The following is an 18,750-nucleotide window of genomic DNA, read 5'->3' as shown; positions in this document are numbered from 1 at the left end:
TGTAATTCAACCCTGGACAACCTGCGACCTCTTTTGGTCAATTAACAAAATGAACACAAGGACAAAAGAATACTGAAAAGCCTTGGTAGTCAACTCCCCTTCGGGGAGTTAAGGAAGGCTGGTCTGTCTTCTAAAGCATCTTTAATTACCCAAGGAAAAGTGTCTACTCTTGCACCATATTATTCACAAATAAAACCAGATATTTTTTTTTTTATCCTGCTATGTACGATGCTCCTTTCTAGGTGTTATTTGCAAGGTATAAGTACTGAATTAAGAATAGAGAAAACTGAATAGGTAATTCTAATTATCTAAAAAATATGACTTGCAAAAAGTGCAGCTTTCAAGATTAACAGCATCATGACCCTGAGCGATAACATATATACTTCTCTCTTCCACTTGAATTTTGACACATTTGAACAGCTGATGAATTAGTGGAAGGTGAGCTTCAGTGTTAATGATGAAGGGGTCGAAAGCAGAACAGTAGTCTGGCTCATCATTCCCACTGTATAAGCCAGTGAGCATTGCTGTTTTTATTTTTCATGAGGGACAAGCTTCTCTGATTGAAACACCATGTTTTTGTCCATACATACACCTCACCATCCACTTCCCACTGAGGATGCAGTAGAGCTTCAGAAAGAATGCTCACAAAATCTGGCACTGCTAATTCAGATTTTCTCAATCTGTTAAAATCAAGTTAACAGGGGGAGCAAAACATGCCTGGCCAAGTGGGAAGAGATTTGCAGTGGCCTGAAGACAAATACAAGCACTGTATTTGTATAGAGCACTGTATTTGTACAGAATTATTGCAAAGAATTTAGATGTTGGGAGTTTGGGGGAACGGATTGTCTTTTTTATCCTGGATTTGTGAGGACATTGCAATGGAAATATATAGGGAAGGAAAAGTTTAAAAAGTACAGAGAACACTTAAAAAAAAAAAAAAAAAATCAGGGAGGCATATCCGTGAAGATGGGGCAAGATACGGACCGAGTCCTGGGCCAGAAGCAACACCTTGGCGAACGCGGCTGTGGTGGCGCCCATACATTCCCCCCGGTGACCCTTGGGGACGCGGCTGCCGTGTGAGCCGCAAGCCGGTCCCAAGGTACGCCCAAGGTATAACCTGTGCGAGCGCAGGCACATGCTGCAGCCGGGAGCCCGCGAAAGGGCGCTCCTCTCCCGGCGCCAAGGAAACGCACGCGGGGAAGCGCACACGCACGGAGAGACCACTTCTCGAAACTGGAGACGCGCGACGTGGCCCTCCGGCCGGAGCCCTACCCCTCGCAGCTGGTTTCTCAGAAGCGCCCGCAACCCCCCGGCAGCGCCGCGCCCCCCGCCCGCTCCCCCGCCCTCGCAGCCGCGGGCGAGCGAGCCGCGGATCCGGCGAGGGCCGGCGCTGCGCTGGGCGCGGGGCGGGCCGGGCCGCGCTATATAGGGCGGGCGGACGGGCGGCACGGGGACGGCTGGCTGCGGAGCGCCGGGAGCGCGGCGGGCAGGCAGCGCGGGGAGTAAAACCAAGGGAACCTCGCTTTTTTTTTTTTTTTTTTTTTTTTTTTCTTCTTTTCCCCCCCATCTCTGTTTTTCCCTTCTCGGTACTTTCTCCTTTTCTGCAACGTTTTTTGGACTAAGTTTTCTTCAGACCGTCTGGGCTTGGCTTTTTTTAAATCTTTTTTTTTTTTTCGCTTTTAACTTTTGCAAAGGCTTTTTTTTTTTTTTTTTTAATTTTTTTTTTCTGAGTGTTGTGTGTGGCAAAAAAAAAAAAAGAGAAAAGTTACTGTCGAGCCAAGTAATTCAGGCGCTGTGCAGGGAGGAGCGGGGAGAAGAGAAGGAAAAAGTTGCCTTTGTTGCTAGCGAGCTTTTGGTGCCTGGATGTGAGGCGGGCAGGCGGCTGCAGAGAGCGCCGGCAGCGCGGCTCCCGCCTCCTCCTCGCCCGGGCAGGCTCCGCTCGGCCCCGCCGCGCTCCCCGGCCGCGCTGCGCGGGGGCGGCTCCCGGCGGCCCCCTCCGCCCGTTGCCATGGTGCCGCGGCCCGGCGTGCTGTGGGCAGTGGCGGCGGCGGCGCTGGCGCTGCTGGTCCGGCGGGCGGCGGCGGCGCTGGCGGGGCCGGTGGTCCGCTGCGAGCCGTGCGACGCGCGGGCGCTGCAGCAGTGCAAGCCCCTGCGGCCCGACTGCGCCGAGCGGGTGCGGGAGCCGGGCTGCGGCTGCTGCCTGACGTGCGCGCTGCGGCCGGGGCAGCCCTGCGGCATCTACACGGAGCGCTGCGGCGCGGGGCTCAGCTGCCAGCCGCGGCGGGAGGAGGCGCGGCCGCTGCAGGCGCTGCTCGAGGGCCGCGGGCTCTGCACCAACGCCACGGCGGGCGGCAAGCTGCGGGCCCTGCTGCTGCCGGCGCCGCACGCTGCAGGTAAGGGGCTGAGGGGAGGCGGGAGGCTGGGCTGGTTTTCCGCTGTTGTTTTATTTTTCGAAGCGCGCGTGTCGCTTTCTTTTGTTCCGAGTGCCGAGGGAGCGGGAGGCGGGGGCGTCGCGGCCGCGTCTCCGGAAGCGGCCCTCGCTCGCCGTCCGCCCGCTGCCGGCCTGCGCGGGGGCTCCGAGCCACGTAGCCGGGCCTGGGATCCGCGGGAAAGGACAGCTTACCTCTTCAGCCTTAGTTATGTGTATCCCGGTTTTCTTCGACGCCGATGCTGAGAAGTAGCTCCTCGCCGAAAAGGCAGAGCTGCCTTTTTTTTTTTTTTTTTTTTTTTTTTTTTTTTTTTTTTTTTTTTTAATAGGAGTTGGGGAGGGATCGCATGTGGCTTCTGCGGGTGCATGGGACTGGCAGGCTACAGAGCCTGAATGGAGAGAGAGAGAGAGAGGGTGTAATCCTCGCCATTTGTCCCCGGTGTACCTGGAAAGAGAGTGAGCAAAAAACTGGAGAGAGTGGGCTCTGAATCCTGCGTGGGCAAGTCAGGGAAGTCTAAGCACAGAGAGGAAAAGACAAAAGACAAATTTAAATATCCCTTTGGCCTGGAAAAGTGGTTGCTCAGAACAAAGCGTTAGCACGACAGTGTTTAAGAGCACCTTGTTTTTTGTCTCTGCTGCAAATAAATCCTTGGTCAAACGAAGATTTCCTGTACCTCTTCCATGTCTTGAAAGTGAGATGTTCACAGAACAAGTTTTGTTTGAAAAGGAAGGGACGGTTGGAAAAAGTTCTGTTAGCATGTAGATTTTAATACTTAAAACAGGGAAATTTGGGATTCAGATCAAGACAGCACAGTCCTTCTATGCAAGCATTAATTAAACTGTTTCCTAACCAACAGCAAGTATGTTACCATGTGTTTAATAAAAAAGTGTGTCAAAAGGCTTTCCACTATTTGCATTTTTAAAAAGCCCGAAGATTTTTCTGCCAGGTTATAGGGACTCTTTCATAGCCATTCCTTAGCTGAGAAAGTGGCACCAATGCTCCAGTTAACTGCCTGTTAGAATAATAGGAGATGCCTTATTATAATTATTTATGTGCTGCTTCCAAGCTGTGACACTTTGAAGGAGAGTTTGGAGGTATTAACTGAAATTTTTAATCTCCTTGGAACATTAAGTAGCTTTCTTCATCACATGAGCTTGGCTCATCCTGTACATTCTTGGAGTAACACTGGAAACAAGAAAAGTCTCCTTGGTACTTAGGAGTTGGTGGTGTTTAATCTAGGGATAGTGCTTTCAACAGTGGCAGAGAAGGAGAAAGAGAGAATTGTACTTAGCCAAGAGTGCAGAAATAAGAATTCAGCGGAAAACGGGAAGACTTTCAGCTAAGGGAGAACTAAGTTTTTAAATCAGTAGTAGTTTTGATTCCTTAAAAACTGCATAGTGAGACCACTACAGTTCACGTTCAAGGAGTGAAGCTTGCAAACCTGGTGTGCAGGAAGGAAGCAGTACCCAAAACCTGTATGACACATGGTGCCCTCTGCCTCATGAGGACCACTCCACTCCCAGCTGCCAAACCAACGCTCCCTGGTGCACATCTCTCTGAGCAGGATCACATCATCTCCTTTCATGCAGCTGGGTCCTGCATCACGTGCTATTCTGTTGGTCCTTCCTAGTTCACAGAAATTGCTAGAAGCTGGTATAGGGCAGAGTATATTACAGTAGGATCTTAACAGAAACTGCAGTAGGCCACTGACTTTCCAGTTGGTTTTTTTGGGCACAAAAGTGTTAAATAGTAGTTGCAACCTTGTTAATCTCTTACCAAAAAAAAAAAAAAAAAGGGTCGTTCTCATGGCAGTTCTGTTCCTCTTATGAGGATGTAAAAGCTAGCATAGCACCAAGTTTTGTGAAATGGAGTTAATCAAATATGCTTTACAGTTTAAAATGTGGCAATATGACCATTTTAATCTGAAGTGCAAGAAGTGCTATTGAACTATGGTGGCCTCTCTAAACTGAAGTGACCAGACATGGACATGGATACTCAGTGCATGTTAAGAATATCTTCTGCTTATTCTTTGGTAGAAGAGAAAAACTAATGAACTGGACTGATTGCAGAAAACCTAGATTCGGGTTTATATCATTTTAGTGACTCACTTCTTGCAAATTTCATTGAGAGTGTGGGGGAAAAATACTACTGTTTCAGAACAGGACATTAAACCACCAAAAATATGTTCAAATACCGCTGAGAGTCTGAGTTAAACCCACAAAAGCCAGGAAATTTGGACTTAGGACTTAAACTTCCTTAATCCATTTGCACTGTGATTTGGATTTTCCTAGTCAATTATGTCCATTGCCAGCAGTGGCTGCACTAAAACCACCAGTACCAAAATGTTAACTCAGAATCCTCTTCCTCTTACGTTCCTTCCCCCATTCCTGTGTATTGGCAGTGCCACTGTACTCTGTGTGTTGAAATATTTAGCATCAACCAACTATGTGAATGTGGACTTTTATCACTGAATTTCTCATCTCTCGTGATTTTTTTTTTTTTTTTTTTTGGTGAGTCATCAAGTATAATTTTAGTATTGGATGTTATCATTGTTCACTCCTAATAGGATTTCCTTTAAGAAAAAAACAAAAAACCAAGAAGGTGGTCAGCTGCTAAGACAGCAACTGGTGGGGGCTCGGCTATTACTTAGCTGTTAGGAATACCTTAACTGGAAAAATTCCCTGGAGGAAATGCAAGTAGTTACTGTTGCACTGCAGGAGTCTCCTAACAGAGAGAAATGCAGAATAGGCAAATACCCTAGAAGGCCAGGAGGACTGAACTTATGAAGTATGTTAGAAAAATGTGCTTTTCCTGACTTTTTGTGGATGGTAGTTTAAAGAGAAAATATTTTTGAAGCTGAAGATGAAAACAGTGTTTGTCCTTGGAACCACTGGAGAATGAATGGCGGGTTTTGTCCATTACCTTTAAAATGAGTTTTGTACACCCAGAAATGTCGGTTTGTTTTTTTTAACAGCAGACAAATGAGAGTGTGCTGTTCGTTTTCTTTCCCGTTCTGTGTTGAATAAAGTTAAGGGGGAGGATAAAAAGCCCCAACAGGCTAATTAGAACCAGGAAACTTAGCGGGCTAGAGTTGATGGTGCTAACGTCTTTTAAAAAAAAAAAAAAAAAAAAATTAGGGCTGCAGCCCGTAAGTGGCCGAGGCCGGCGTTGATGTGGGGGTGAAGAAGTCAGCGCTGCCCCCTGCCGCCGGCGGGCGGCACTGCAGCAAAGGCGCTGACACGCGGAGTGCTGCGCTGTTAATCTTTTCTATATGGCTGTTTTGTAAAAAAGGAAAATTAAACACATAGACTAGTGGTTTGCTGATTGAGGGAAGACCTCATCATGCTCTACAGCTTCCTTACAAGAGGAAGCAGAAGGGCAGGCACTACTGTCTTCTTGCTTGTGACCAGTGATAGGATCTGAGGGAATGGCGTGAAGCTGTGTCAGGGGAGGTAGAGCTTAGATATTAAGGAAAGGTCCTTCACTCAGACGGTGGATGGGCTCTGCAGGGACGTGGTCGCTGCAGCAAGACTGACAGCATTCAAGAAACCTTTGGACAATACTGTCAGGCACGTGGTCTGATTCTTGGTGTGTCCTGTGCAGGGTCACGAGTTGGACTTGACGAGCCTTGAGGGTCTTATCCAGCTCAAGATATTCTATAATTCTATGTTTCTATGCCCTTGCAGACACAGCTGGTAGCCAAATAACATTATTTCTTCTGCATTTGTTCTTTTTGAAGGAAATTTCAGTGATTCAGAAGAAGACAGGAGTACCAGCAGCGTAGAAAATCAGGCAATTCCGAACTCTCACAGGGTGCCAGATTCCAAGTCTCATCCACCACACATCAAAATAGATATCATCAGGAAAGTGCAAGCCAAAGATACACAACGCTATAAAGTCGAATATGATTCGCAGAGTACGGATACATTGAATTTCTCTTCTGAATCCAAACAAGAGACTGAATATGTAAGTATTTTTGTAAATAGGAAGGCATTTGCGAGTATGTGAATGTGTGCATATATATATGTGTTGTCCATATGACAAGATAAATATTTACACTAAGTAGCTAAAGAGTAGTAATTGTTGCAGCCTTTTAGTACATTTTAACCGGTAAATCACTTAACTCTGCAAATGCACACACAATCAGCAGACCAAGAAGATTGTGTTCAGGAAACACGTAGGACTAACATAATGATGTTTACATCAATACAAGCATTACTTTCACTAAAGTTTCTTAGAGGTTGAAAGTTCTTGTTCCTCCCTGTAATTGTCACATGTTTGTATGAGTGGACTTGGGACAGGTTTAATAGTGTCATCATTAAACTTGGTTGCAAGCAGTGTAATTAAGTTGCAGTAATGGAGAAAGATGTTTCACATTGAGCCTTGTGGCACTGTGTTCATACGCTGCCTGGTGCAAATCAAGGGAGATAAACTTAGGCTGAGCTGAGGATTAGGATCTTGACTAGTCAGTCACTGTATGACTGACTAATCACTGCTAAGCACCGCCTCCACTTGTAGTTGATGTTTGGTGCTACTGCCTAAATGCAAAGTCTCGTGGTTGCATGAGCTGCCATTGCTTCCTATTGACTGTGCCCAGTGAATTTGCAGGGCAGTGGGAGTGTGGTTAATCTGAGGGCAAGAATAATTTTATTCCTGGACATCCATCTGATAACGTGTGCCTTAGGCCAGATGGCTTGAAAAATGCATCTGGATATTTTTTGGCATTTTATCAGAACAGGCATGGTGAAAGCAGACATGGCTTGTCTTCAAAAGGTTTTGAAACTTTTATCAGGTGAAAATCTCTGCCAGAAGAGAGTGTGGCTTCCAAGAGAAGCTTCATTTTTAGTTTGTCACTGATGTCCAGCCATCTAGTTATGTCACTTCAGTATCTGTCTTCCAGTGTGTCCTCCTTCCAAAAATGGGAAGTAAAAGTGCCATCACTAAAAGAATGAAGGTTTGTTGCTCTGAGAAAACAGATTCTTAACTAGGATGAGTAGTGATAGTTGGGTCCATAAGCAGAGGTATATCAGTTCACCAGGGCTGCTGCTGTCTTTAAGAATCTGAAATAAGTCCATCAGGGACAGGTGGCTTTGTCAGCAAATGCTCTTCTAGCTGTGTCTGAATGTTAGCTTTTGATACTAGTCTGGCTGACTTTGGAAGCTTGCTTAAAATAAAAATTTTTAAAAAGCTGTTGACCTTTTTGTAGGCCTAATTTGGGACCAAATCTCTGAATGTGTGTCACTTGCAGTCTGCGTTTGAGCAGTAAGGGAAGCCATTTAAAGCCCATGTTTAGAAGCTGTGAGACTGGTAGAGAAAAAAAATATGAAGAAAAAAAAAGGAAGATCTTTATTGACCAAAAAACTCCATTTTAATCTCCAACAGTACTATGGAGATTTGTATGCTTTCAGACGCTCACATTAAAGGCCTTTTACATGAGCAAACTATTAATATTACCACTTGAAAGTAAACATGTCATTACTTCACTAATTAAAAACAGCACCAAATGAGTCTTTGTGTCAATGCAGCAACTTAAATATTTTTAAACCATGAAACCATGCAAAGAAATTTTTTCTTGTCTCTGCTGAAGAAGGGGGCTGGTGGCAGAAGTCAGTGATATATCCAGATAGAAGCGTAGCTAAGCACAGAGTTTGTGGGCTGTGACTCTTTAATCCTGATCCCACTGCTGACAATGACTGCCTTCTTGGCCTCTGGAAAAATGTGAAGTTCTCTGCTCTTGATTTTCTGACTGCAAAGTGGAGCTCATAACGCTTTACTCCCTTCCCTGAAGGGCTGCTGTGAGATATAATTAGTTAGTGTTTGAGACTTGCTCTTAGAAGTGCTTCTGGAAGGTCTTTTTGGCTCATTGTCCTAGAGCTAATCCTCACTACCTTGTTGTCAGCCTTTTGCAAATGAACAAAGTGAGGAAAAAAGTGACGTACTTGTCTAATGAGACTGTTGTGTGCAACTGGTCCTCTATATGACTGCATCTATTTCATTCAGTTGAAATTGGGAATTGTGCAAAGTTGAGGTATTTGATATATACGTTATGCCAAGCCACTTATTTTCAATTGAATCAATTTCATTTAAGCTTTCAAATCCAGCAGAATCACAAAAAAACAAGTGTCATTGGGGAAGGCCTGTCTAGTCATGTATTTCCAGTGGCCTACTTTCTTCTTTTCCCACTTGGTGCAAGGCCAGCTTTTCCAAACTCAAGTTATATGTGACTTACATACTGGTTAAGCCTTCCCAAAGACACATGTGACTGTGATTTCAACTGGAAATGCCAATATGTGCCTCAGCATTAGTGTAGGGCCTTCAGTCTTTAGAAATCAGTTCATCTTGAATAGAGCAGAATTGTCGGAATTATTTTTTTTGTGAATGGTCTGCTTTTGACATATTCAGCCATCTCTTCATTTTAATGGATTAGTTTGGGTTTGTGGTTTTTTGCCCTTTAAAGATTTATTAACTCTTGAGTGAAAGATGGAATTTGGGAGTGAAATTTCATCTGTGTTTTCTAAAATGTGCTTGTTAACAGGGTCCATGTCGTAGAGAAATGGAAGACACTTTAAACCACCTAAAGATCCTGAATGTCTTGAGTCCCAGGGGCTTTCATATTCCAAATTGTGACAAGAAGGGATTTTACAAGAAAAAGCAAGTAAGTATAGAGTTTTGAGCATTTCAATGAATGCATTTCACCTTTTCTGTATCTTTGTTGAAGGATCTTGCCAGCAAGGTGCATTATATATCATTTTGCAGAGGAACTAGTTAATTTCCAGTTTTAGGACCTGATCTGATAGTGGTGAACCTTGTCAAGGGGGGATAGTATTTTTATTTTTTGTTGATCATGACAACAGATTAGTTTGAGAAACTTCATACCTAGTCACACATGGGTTGACTGGTGTCCTAGATACTAATGCCCTTTGGTTTAAAAAAAGCAGTGCCTCTACAATAACCCACAGAGCTAATGTTGCAGTCACCATATGACTGCAATAGATCAATGCTTTGAATTGTAAATAGCTGCTTGAGAGTTCCTAGAAGAACTACACTGTATCATATTACATAAAGCAACTTGAGAAAGGTATGTATCTGTCCTTTATGTGCTACACAGATCACTTCCAAAATCCAAGTTGTATTATCGTGAAAAAGATACTTCTAGGAGTTACTCTGCAGCAAGGATGGCTTCTCAGCCCTTTCTGATTCTGGGATTGTGACCTTTCTTGACAAATGCTGACCAAAACTGTGGGTATTTATGCTTTAGTTGTGTTGGATTGAACTACAGCAGCATTCTCTGTTCAGAGCTGCCACTGAAGCTCATTCAGAGCTTGGGGAAGTGCAAGATGTGCCAGGTTCTTTGTTTAGTGTGTACATCCCATCTAATTTCATTGTTTAGTTAGCGGCCTGCCTCCAAATATATATTTCTTGGTATAATTCCAAAATTTTCTGAATTCAAAAGTTTCTTTAAGACTTTTCTCAAGGACAGATTTTGTTTGTGGACCATCATGTCTTTCCCTTTGGATTTATATGAATCAGCCTCTCTATCTCTGGTAACCAAAGGAGTGGTTGACTCTACTGCTAGCTAATGCAGTTCATTGGTTGGAAGTGAGAGGTCTGACCTCTGACCAGGCAACCTTATTTTAGGAATGCTATCTCTCCATTTTCTGGCTTTCAACTTTCTTAGAAACAGTCTTTCCCTTTCTAGTATTCCCTGGAGCTCTGCAATAAGCTGTCAGTGTCAGGCAGGGCATTTATAACAGGGGTGAGATTTCCAGTCTTCCTTTCTGCTATCAGTCCAGCATTGACAGTGCTGTTTGACCTTTGGTACATGCTGCTGAGCTTTTCTATGCTTCCCAGCTTTTCCTGAGCAGGTGGTGGCAACTCCCAAGCAGGGAAAGTTTCTTTTTATTGCCTGGAGCTTTGAGAAACCTGCTCAGCCATGTTGTGCTGTGTGTAAACTTGCAGAGAGCAATGCTTACATCTCAATCTGCTTGTTTTCAGAAAATGTATTGGACTGCTATGCAGAGAGAGACTGGGATTGTGTTTTGTGCCTGTACATAAAAGTATTTTCTTAGCTGCTCTAGAACAGCACATCATTTGACTGTCTTCGAGGCACTCAAGTGTGCTGTAGCTGTTTTCTTTCTCTATGTGTTATAGAAGACTGCAGGCTGGTATTTACTTTGCTCAGTAGACCTTCCTTTCATCTTTCTTTAGACACTGATGCTTTTGCTTTGTCTGCAAAAATATGGTGGTTTGCAAATAATCTCTGGTATTGTGTTAGTAAATCAGATCCACAGTAATCATGGATTAAAGTGGCTTACTTGAAAGGAGGACTGTACTTTAAAGTGCAGTCATAGATCTATCACCAAGGCAAAAAAACAAAGTACTAAGAAAAAATAGGAAAGACAGAAAATAATCTTACCTAGTATTTGTTCCTAGAAGCTGATTTATGAGAATAAGGTGTTAGTACAAAGCAAATAGACACTTTTGTCCTCTGTGTATTGTCTGTGCTGCCTGGAAGCTTTTAAAACTTCTTTAGGAAAGGTTCCTGCAGTATGTGCAATAGCCTGTCTGGTCAGCATTCTCATACATAGAGAATGAGGGGACACTTTCATACCTAGCCAGCCTTGTCAAGCACTGTGCCATTTTACACAGGTCCAGTAGTGTCAATGTTAGTTTGAGATGACTCAGGGTCTTGCAGGAGATGCCCACAAATGGAGCCCACCTGAGTGAACCTTCTACATGAAATTCACTTGGGCTGCTGGTTCTGTAAATGAACCTTGATCAACCCTGGGAACAAGCCCTCAGATATGGAACTTACAGAGGCAGCCTGCTTTTCTCACCAACAAAGTACAAACCAAAAATAATAGTTGCCTAGGAGTAAATAGAATTAACTCCTAGGAAAAAAACCCGTCAGTTTGAGAAGTGAGTCCTGTCCAGATCAAATTAACTGTCCACAAGGAATTGTGACAATTGTGTTTGTTTGGTTTTCTTTTTGAAGCATCATCATGCAGATCTGGTATTTTAGATACTGTGAGCAGATGTCTAATCTCATTAACAGAAAGCTGTGCTGTTTTATTAATTCCCTTCATGCCATTATTAGCTATGTTCAATCTGTAATTGAATTATATTTTGTTGTCAAAAAATTCAAGATAATAGGTTAAGAAGTAGACAGTAAATCCACTTAAAAATGAATGCAAGCTAGACATTTTGAATTCTAGAAACAGTTGCCAAAACCACTGTCTAGGATGAGAATGTAATAGGTTTGGGATGGTAGGAATCTGATAAATTATGATCATTCAGGAGGCACTCTCATATTCTGCCTTCCTGGCTATCTGGTCTTCCAGTCAAGTTGAATGCACTTATTTTTCATGACATTTGTGGATATTTACAAACTGACTTTTCAGGAACAACCATGGAGAATGATTTGCATACATGAAACATTTCTAGGAACATAAATTCATATGTCAGGGTATAACTTGAAAGACATTTCACACCTTTTGTTTATATATAAACTTTAAAATAGACCCATTAAAATTTATAATTCTTTGTCTTAATCATACATGTAAGGCTGTACTATTCAACTGTGCTATATAGGTATATTTATGCATAATTAGTTGATACAGGCACATTCCTACCTCAAGCATGGGAAAAAAGGTTTTGATGAAATTAGAATTATTATATGGGGCAATTACTAGAATTGCCCCATGTTTGTATACTGGAGCCAGATACCTAAATGTGAGCTGGCATCATTCCACTGAAAACAGAGCTGTGCTTGCCAGGAGCCAGAAGGGCCTGAGGTATATGTCAAGGTTGTCTGCAGTCTGTTCCTGAAGGCCATGGTTGTAGCTCCATGGAGCCCTCTGGACTGACCAGGAATTCAATGGGATACCCTATGCTTTGCTGTGCCCCATAAATGCCTCTGTGGCATTTCTTTGTGGAAGGGAGAGGGGCAGGTGGCATGGAAGATGGCAGCTGGTGTTCCCATCAGAAGTAATTACTGTCTCCACTGCTTGGGCAGTTTTCCAACTTTTTAAACTTATGAAGTCATACAGAATAGCTGGGCAGAGCCTAGAAATGTATGTGGAATACAAAATTCGTAAGAACAAATGTTTAGATCTATATGTTTTTCCATATGATCTGTCTGCCCCTTATGTAGGGAGTGTTGGCTGTTTCAGAATCAAAGCATTACTTTTTAATCAGAAGTGCTCTATTATAGACAGCATGGCTGAGTGGGTAGGAAAAAAATCACTTGGAAAAGATAAATTGTTTTCTCATAGAGTGTTATTTCAGCTGTAGATGATCTAAGGGTTTTGCTTTCCATATGGATTTTCTAGAAGTAAAAAAAAACAGTAAGAAAGGTGTTTCTGCAGATTGACTTCATGTAGTAATTAATTCTGAAAATTGTTTGTGCAACTGTTAAAAGCAATCAAAGGCTCCAACAACATGAGAATTTTAATTGATCATTTGTTTTTAGAGTGATGCAAGCCTATGAATCAGCGAGAGTTGTGTAACATACTTCATATAGTACTTCTAAAAGGGGAGGCTATGTTACTATTATTAGAAGAAATGTAGTTTCATTGCCAGAGCACCAGGCTGGCAGCCAGATGCCCTGTGCTCTTTGGGCTCCATCTGTGCCTACTTTGTTGGGAAAACAACTCTAGAACTGCTGGCTAAGTTTTCTTTTTGTAAAATTATATTGTGCAAAGGCTGTTGTTTATTAATTCCTCTGTTTTGAGCATGAAGAATTTAAGTCATTAAATGTTAATAATACTTAAGCTAGAGTCCAGTCCATTCACTACCAAAACTGAAGAAAAATTTCCCTTAACATCAGTGGATGTTGAGTAGTCATCCATGGAAATCCTGGAGAATGCATGTAAGTTCCAGTCAGGCTTTTGAGACAATAAATATAAGTTGTAGGAGTTATGTTTAAAGATTTAGTAATAGATAAGAACTGAAGTGCAGGTGACCATTTAGTTCAGTGAATTATTAATGTAGCTGTTCTCTCAGTAGGTTTAAACTTCTTTATCCTCTCCTAAAATTAAGCTGATATGTATGTTTAGCTGGATCTTGTCATCCTGCTGCTGTCCATTTTCATAGGGCTTATGCAGAAGGACTACAGATTTGTAGAAGAGACGACATTGCACTATTTCTGCATAGGGCTTTTTTACTCAATAATATATCAGAAGGGTGGATTAATTTGCAGTTATGCTGAATGTTACTTAAGTCACCATTTGCTTATTTTATTTTACTGTAAATTGTTTGAAGAATTTGTACCTAATGTGTGGCCTGCTCCCATCTCTCTTTCACAAGGTCTTGGTGAAGAGTCTGTCTACCCTGTTCCATGCTGCCACAAATTAGTTGGCTTATGGGCCAGTGTGGTGGTGCAAGCTGTTCCAAAGTGATCTCTATTCCCAGATCTGTCCAAAGTAGCACTGTCACCTGAGATACCAAACTAGACATGGAAAGGATCAGTCACTTTGAGCAGCATGTGAAGCCCAACACCTGATTCATGTTTTCTTGTGTACCTGCACATGGAAAAGGCACTTAGGTGAACAATTGCCATAGCCTCCTGAGGCATTGGGCCATGCCTATGAGACTCTGGAGAACAAAAAGTAGAGGGATAGTGGTGATGTTTACCAGATTGTACCAGCCTGAACCTCTGAAAACTTGAATTACTCTGAATGTGATCTCAGAGGCAACAATTGCTCTGCTTGAATGACAGACTTGAGAGTGTTGAGGGACATAAGTAGCACCAGTCTAGCCAATCTTCCTTCATATTGGCAATGCAACAGACAAAACTGCAGGAAACTGGGTGTACTGGTGTCACTGGGTCTTTTGTCAGTGTGTCCTGAGTAAACAGCCACCTTTCTTTGCATTTGTAGCAAATCCTGTATCACCAAATCTCAATACATGAGCTGCCAGGGAGGCTGTGTCTTGACAGTGAGGCTGACCATTGCAAACCCATTGAGATTCTGTGTATGTCTTACAAGTGGGTAAAACCCTTGCAAGGTCACAGAGCTTCATGGTAGTGTAACTGTCCAGGGTTGCATACTGAATGCAGCCTGCAGCATGTCATCCCCTTTAGTCTAGTTTTTGCCATTCTTGGTTCCTTGGGATGAGCATTATTACTTATAATACTTAAATAGACTTTACAATGTGTATTTATTGCATTGCTGCTTTGAAAGAGGTTCAGTGTTACTGCCTGTGATAGTTTCAGGTTGGTAAGCATTGCTGGAAAAGTCCAGCAGCTAACTTAAAGCTAACATGTTACAGACTAGTAGATACACAAACTTTTTTTAATAGGAAAATATGCCTGTAAAGTTCTAGTCCACCTAGCAGTTTCTGGAATAACTACACTACAGAAGGATTATGTATCTGTTAATAAGTGTCAGCTACACTGTTGAATTTCCTCCAGTAAACAGATGCAAACCAAGTGTGTTTCTTGCCTTTGCCAGACCTGTGCTTTAGTGTAGAACATATCTGCTAGATTTTTTTTCTAAAGATGGGTCCCAGTCACTAGCCTATACTGTTGTATGGTATTCAAAGGGGGCAGCTGTGCTGCCAAAAATGATAGGGAGCACTTTATAAGCCTATTTTCTGGTAGTTCTCAGTGCAGTGTTATTATAGAGTAGTTAGATCCAGAGGGTTTGGTGGGGAGAGAAGGTAAGTTTTATTGGAAAACTTTGTAGTGGTTACAAATATTCTGTTTGATTTCTGTCAGATATGGTGAGGATATTGAAGTGCAGCTATCAAAGGAGCAGGAATCCCTGCTGTCTAATAGTGCAAGTGGAGAAAACAAAATTCATGCTAACTGGGTCTTGTATTATGTTTCAGTGTCGCCCATCCAAAGGCCGAAAAAGAGGTTATTGCTGGTGCGTGGATAAATATGGACAGCCACTTCCTGGGTATGATGGGAAGGAAAAGGGAGATGTCCACTGCTATAACTTGGAAAGCAAATGAGGGCTGGGTGCCAGCTCTTCTGGCATCTGTGCATGGCCACTGGACCTCACAGAGACCTTGGAGGGGCTGCGCAAACACTGTGGGACTGCACTGTGTGTGGAGAAACAAGCTCTGCCTCCTGCAGCAGATGGGGAGCTCCAGCCCCTGTGGGTGCTGCTGTGGCTGCACCCTGCCACCGACACACATGGAGCTTCCATGGGATGTGTGAGGAGCTCTGAATTCCCATGTAAACCTGCACTGTTCACACCCAGAGAGAAAAACAAAAGGCACTTCAGAATGGAATCAGGGAGTCTCCACTGACTTTTTAAAGAATGGCCTGTGACCAATTTGATCCCAAAAGATAATGGGTTTTTTATTTTAAAGAATTTATAGACATTAAGCTTGTAAAAGTATTACAAAGAAAAACAAAACCAAAAACCCACAAGGATTTAAAGGTAAAGCTTTTTTTTACAGGTCTGATGGGAAACTTGTCTTCACGGGTAAAAAGTTTTATAGAAGTCTCAAAGAACTTTTTAAAAAAATGTATTTCTAAAATAAAGACATGGCTATTTTTTTCTGTAAAATATATTATGAATATTCTCTTAGTCTGTATTTAATATAATTGTGTTTTTAAATAAACTTTATTTAAATGTAACATGTGAATACCAAATATTACACAGTAATTCTAGTGTATACATCTGTATACAAAGAAAGAGTAAGGTTATGGAATGATTTACAAATATGTATAAATCTGTATGCATATACACTGACCTATTCTAGGTAAGAGAAATGAATTTTTGGAGCAAAGGAAGTGTTTCCAGAAGGGATTGAGTTTTATTATTTGATATAACTACAAATACCAAGATAATATTTTTTTTAATTATTTTATTGATAATTCTAATATACCCATCACTGAATTATGCCACTGGAAAGGATAACAGTCGCACTGAAGCTCTTGGTAAAGCTTTCCTCTGTCTGTTCATTGCTTCAGTTTGTGCAACAGGGCTTGCATTTCCTCCACTTACTGCTCACACTAATACAGAATATTCATGGACAAAAAACTGCCATTAGAGTACTACTCTTTGTATTTGCTTATTTATTTTGAAAAGGTGTATCTATTCTGTGTTGTCTTGGTACATTCTACCAAAGCACTTACTCTGTATGAGGAACTCCTGTTGAAAACAATGTCAACAAGACGGGGGGATTGTGGACCTTGGGTGTTGAGACCCACACGTTTCATTTAGTCGACACGCAACTGTTGCTTGCTTTGACTATGGTAGAAATCATTTGCCAGCATTTAAACATAAAAAAGAACCATTGGGTTTAAGCAGTTAAACTCACTGTCTGCCATGGTGTTATGTGTCTTTTTAATTGGAAGAGAAGTGATTTGGTTTTGTTGTGGTATGTGATGCTTTCACATAAGGAAGGCTTTATCAACTTTTTTTTTTTTTTTGAGGCTCATTGTTTAATGTACTTTGTGAAAAATTCTGTATGACAATGAAATATGGATAAGGAAAGGTGGCCTGTGAAATGTATCATCTCTCTGGAAAATAATGCCATATTTTGTATATGTATTTATTTATATATTTTATATAAATATTTTATATATTTATATAAATATATATATTCTTATATGTCTCACTATAAATGTTTGATGTCACTGTAGAAAAAAGAAGCCATCAGCACTGTAACTTCTTGATGGGTTGGGAACTCCATGAAGACTGAGGACAGTGGGTTTTTGGATGCTGGGGCTGAGTATTGTGTTGATGGAGGAGGGACTGTGGTGGTGAGGAGCCCATTCTTCTCCCACTGCATGAATTACAGCCATCCCTGTTCCTGCCAGCAGTGGCAAATGTCTAGAAACTCTGACATGGAAGGATTTCGATATACAGCTTGCTGGTTTAGGGGCAGCCTATCACCATAACTCAGATGTTTAAAGCCTTACCTAGAAATATATTAGCTGAACAGCACTATGAGTGTTCTCCACATCTTTCCAATTTCTGTCTAATGAAATGAGTTCATATCATCATTAAAACTGAAATTTTATAATCTCATGGTAAGAAAAGAATTGTACATGAAGTGATGCCTATTCCAGGATAATACAGATCTCCTGACACATGGTTACACAAAGCTTTATATATTTTTATTGCTAAAGCAAATCTAATGCCTGCAAAGATTTGTTGGCAGAATAATAAATGCTGGGGTTTTTTGTTTTTGGGGTTTTTTTAGAGTTCTAAACGAGTACCAGATCTTTTCAAATAATTTCATAGAGAGAAGAAAGTTGTAATATGCCAGTATTTGGGCATTAATCATAGATAAGAAAAGAAGAGTTGGATTCATTGAAGTGAGTTATTATGTTGCCTCTATTTTTTTTTTTTTAATGACTATCTGGTGAGCCTTCTGAAAACAAAAATCAGTTTCATGTTGAAAGTAATAGATAGCTGCTTTGCAAGGCACATTTTGCAAGTATGTAAGATGTTTTAACAGCCTGTGACAGGCTTTATGATTCAGGTATTTTATCAAGTATTTTAATTTTTCATGTTTTCTTCCTACCATTAAAAACAAAAGAAATATAGAAGAAGCTGGCTAGTAGAGGTCTTAAGTCATATATTTTATGAAAAAAACCCAAACTAACTACATCTCAAGGAGTTAAACCTGATTTAAGCATACAGTCTGTCACATGAATATTTAAGAAATGGCATTCAGTTCCTTTATTAGTATTAATGGTCTTTAGTTATGTAACAGAGAAAACATACAACCATAAGGGGAGATAAAAAAGATCTGTGTGTAAATCAGTTTTGTTATTTTTCTTCCAACAGACGTCTTTAAAACAGAAATCGTGTTTAAAAATTGCCCCAAAAATAAAGTGTCATCTGTAATTTAAAGCTTCATCCTTTTCAGAAGTTGCCTTTTAAATATTTTTTACCAGCACAGTTGCTTGCACTAATATTGGATACTTGCCATTGTCAATCTGCTGTCCCTGTCAGTTGTAATTGGTATGAAATGCAAAATAACATATTTATATATTTATCTCTCTCCAAAAAGATGACTTTTATAAAATGAAAGAATCAGTGGTGGCTTTTTCCTTTTTTATGGAGAACTTTGGGTTTGGGGATAGAAATTAAGCCAAAGCATTAGGAAAATCCCTTATGTCTTAGTGCCTTCACTGTCTTCAGCTTCAGTATTTGATTAAGTTAACAACTTCAGCTTTTTTCTAGTTTTTAATAAGCTCTTCCAAGAAACTAAGGTGATCTGAGTTAATACTAAGAAACCTCAGAAAAAAATTTATAACATAACATAACATTGTTTACACTTCAAATATTTGCATGGCAAGGCATGATAGAAGATCAAAATATGTATTGCAAAACTTGCTGATTTCTTCTTG

General features: G+C 41.3%; 1 protein-coding gene across 1 annotated transcript; it reads left to right on the top strand.

The window, feature by feature from the left end:
- Positions 1-1,519: 1,519 nt before the first annotated feature.
- IGFBP3 (insulin like growth factor binding protein 3) lies at positions 1,520-18,256 on the top strand. Its single transcript, XM_056485101.1, has 4 exons — positions 1,520-2,393; positions 6,169-6,395; positions 8,965-9,084; positions 15,261-18,256. The coding sequence occupies exons 1-4, from the start codon at positions 2,009-2,011 to the stop codon at positions 15,384-15,386; spliced, it is 858 nt and encodes a 285-aa protein (XP_056341076.1). The 5' UTR covers positions 1,520-2,008; the 3' UTR covers positions 15,387-18,256.
- The last annotated feature ends 494 nt before the right edge of the window (positions 18,257-18,750 follow it).

The sequence above is a fragment of the Oenanthe melanoleuca genome, chromosome 2 (genome assembly GCF_029582105.1).
Source record: "Oenanthe melanoleuca isolate GR-GAL-2019-014 chromosome 2, OMel1.0, whole genome shotgun sequence".
Classification (NCBI taxonomy): domain Eukaryota; kingdom Metazoa; phylum Chordata; class Aves; order Passeriformes; family Muscicapidae; genus Oenanthe; species Oenanthe melanoleuca.
The sequence above is the reverse complement of the archived record's forward strand: the minus strand, read 5'-3'. Positions and strand labels throughout refer to the sequence as shown.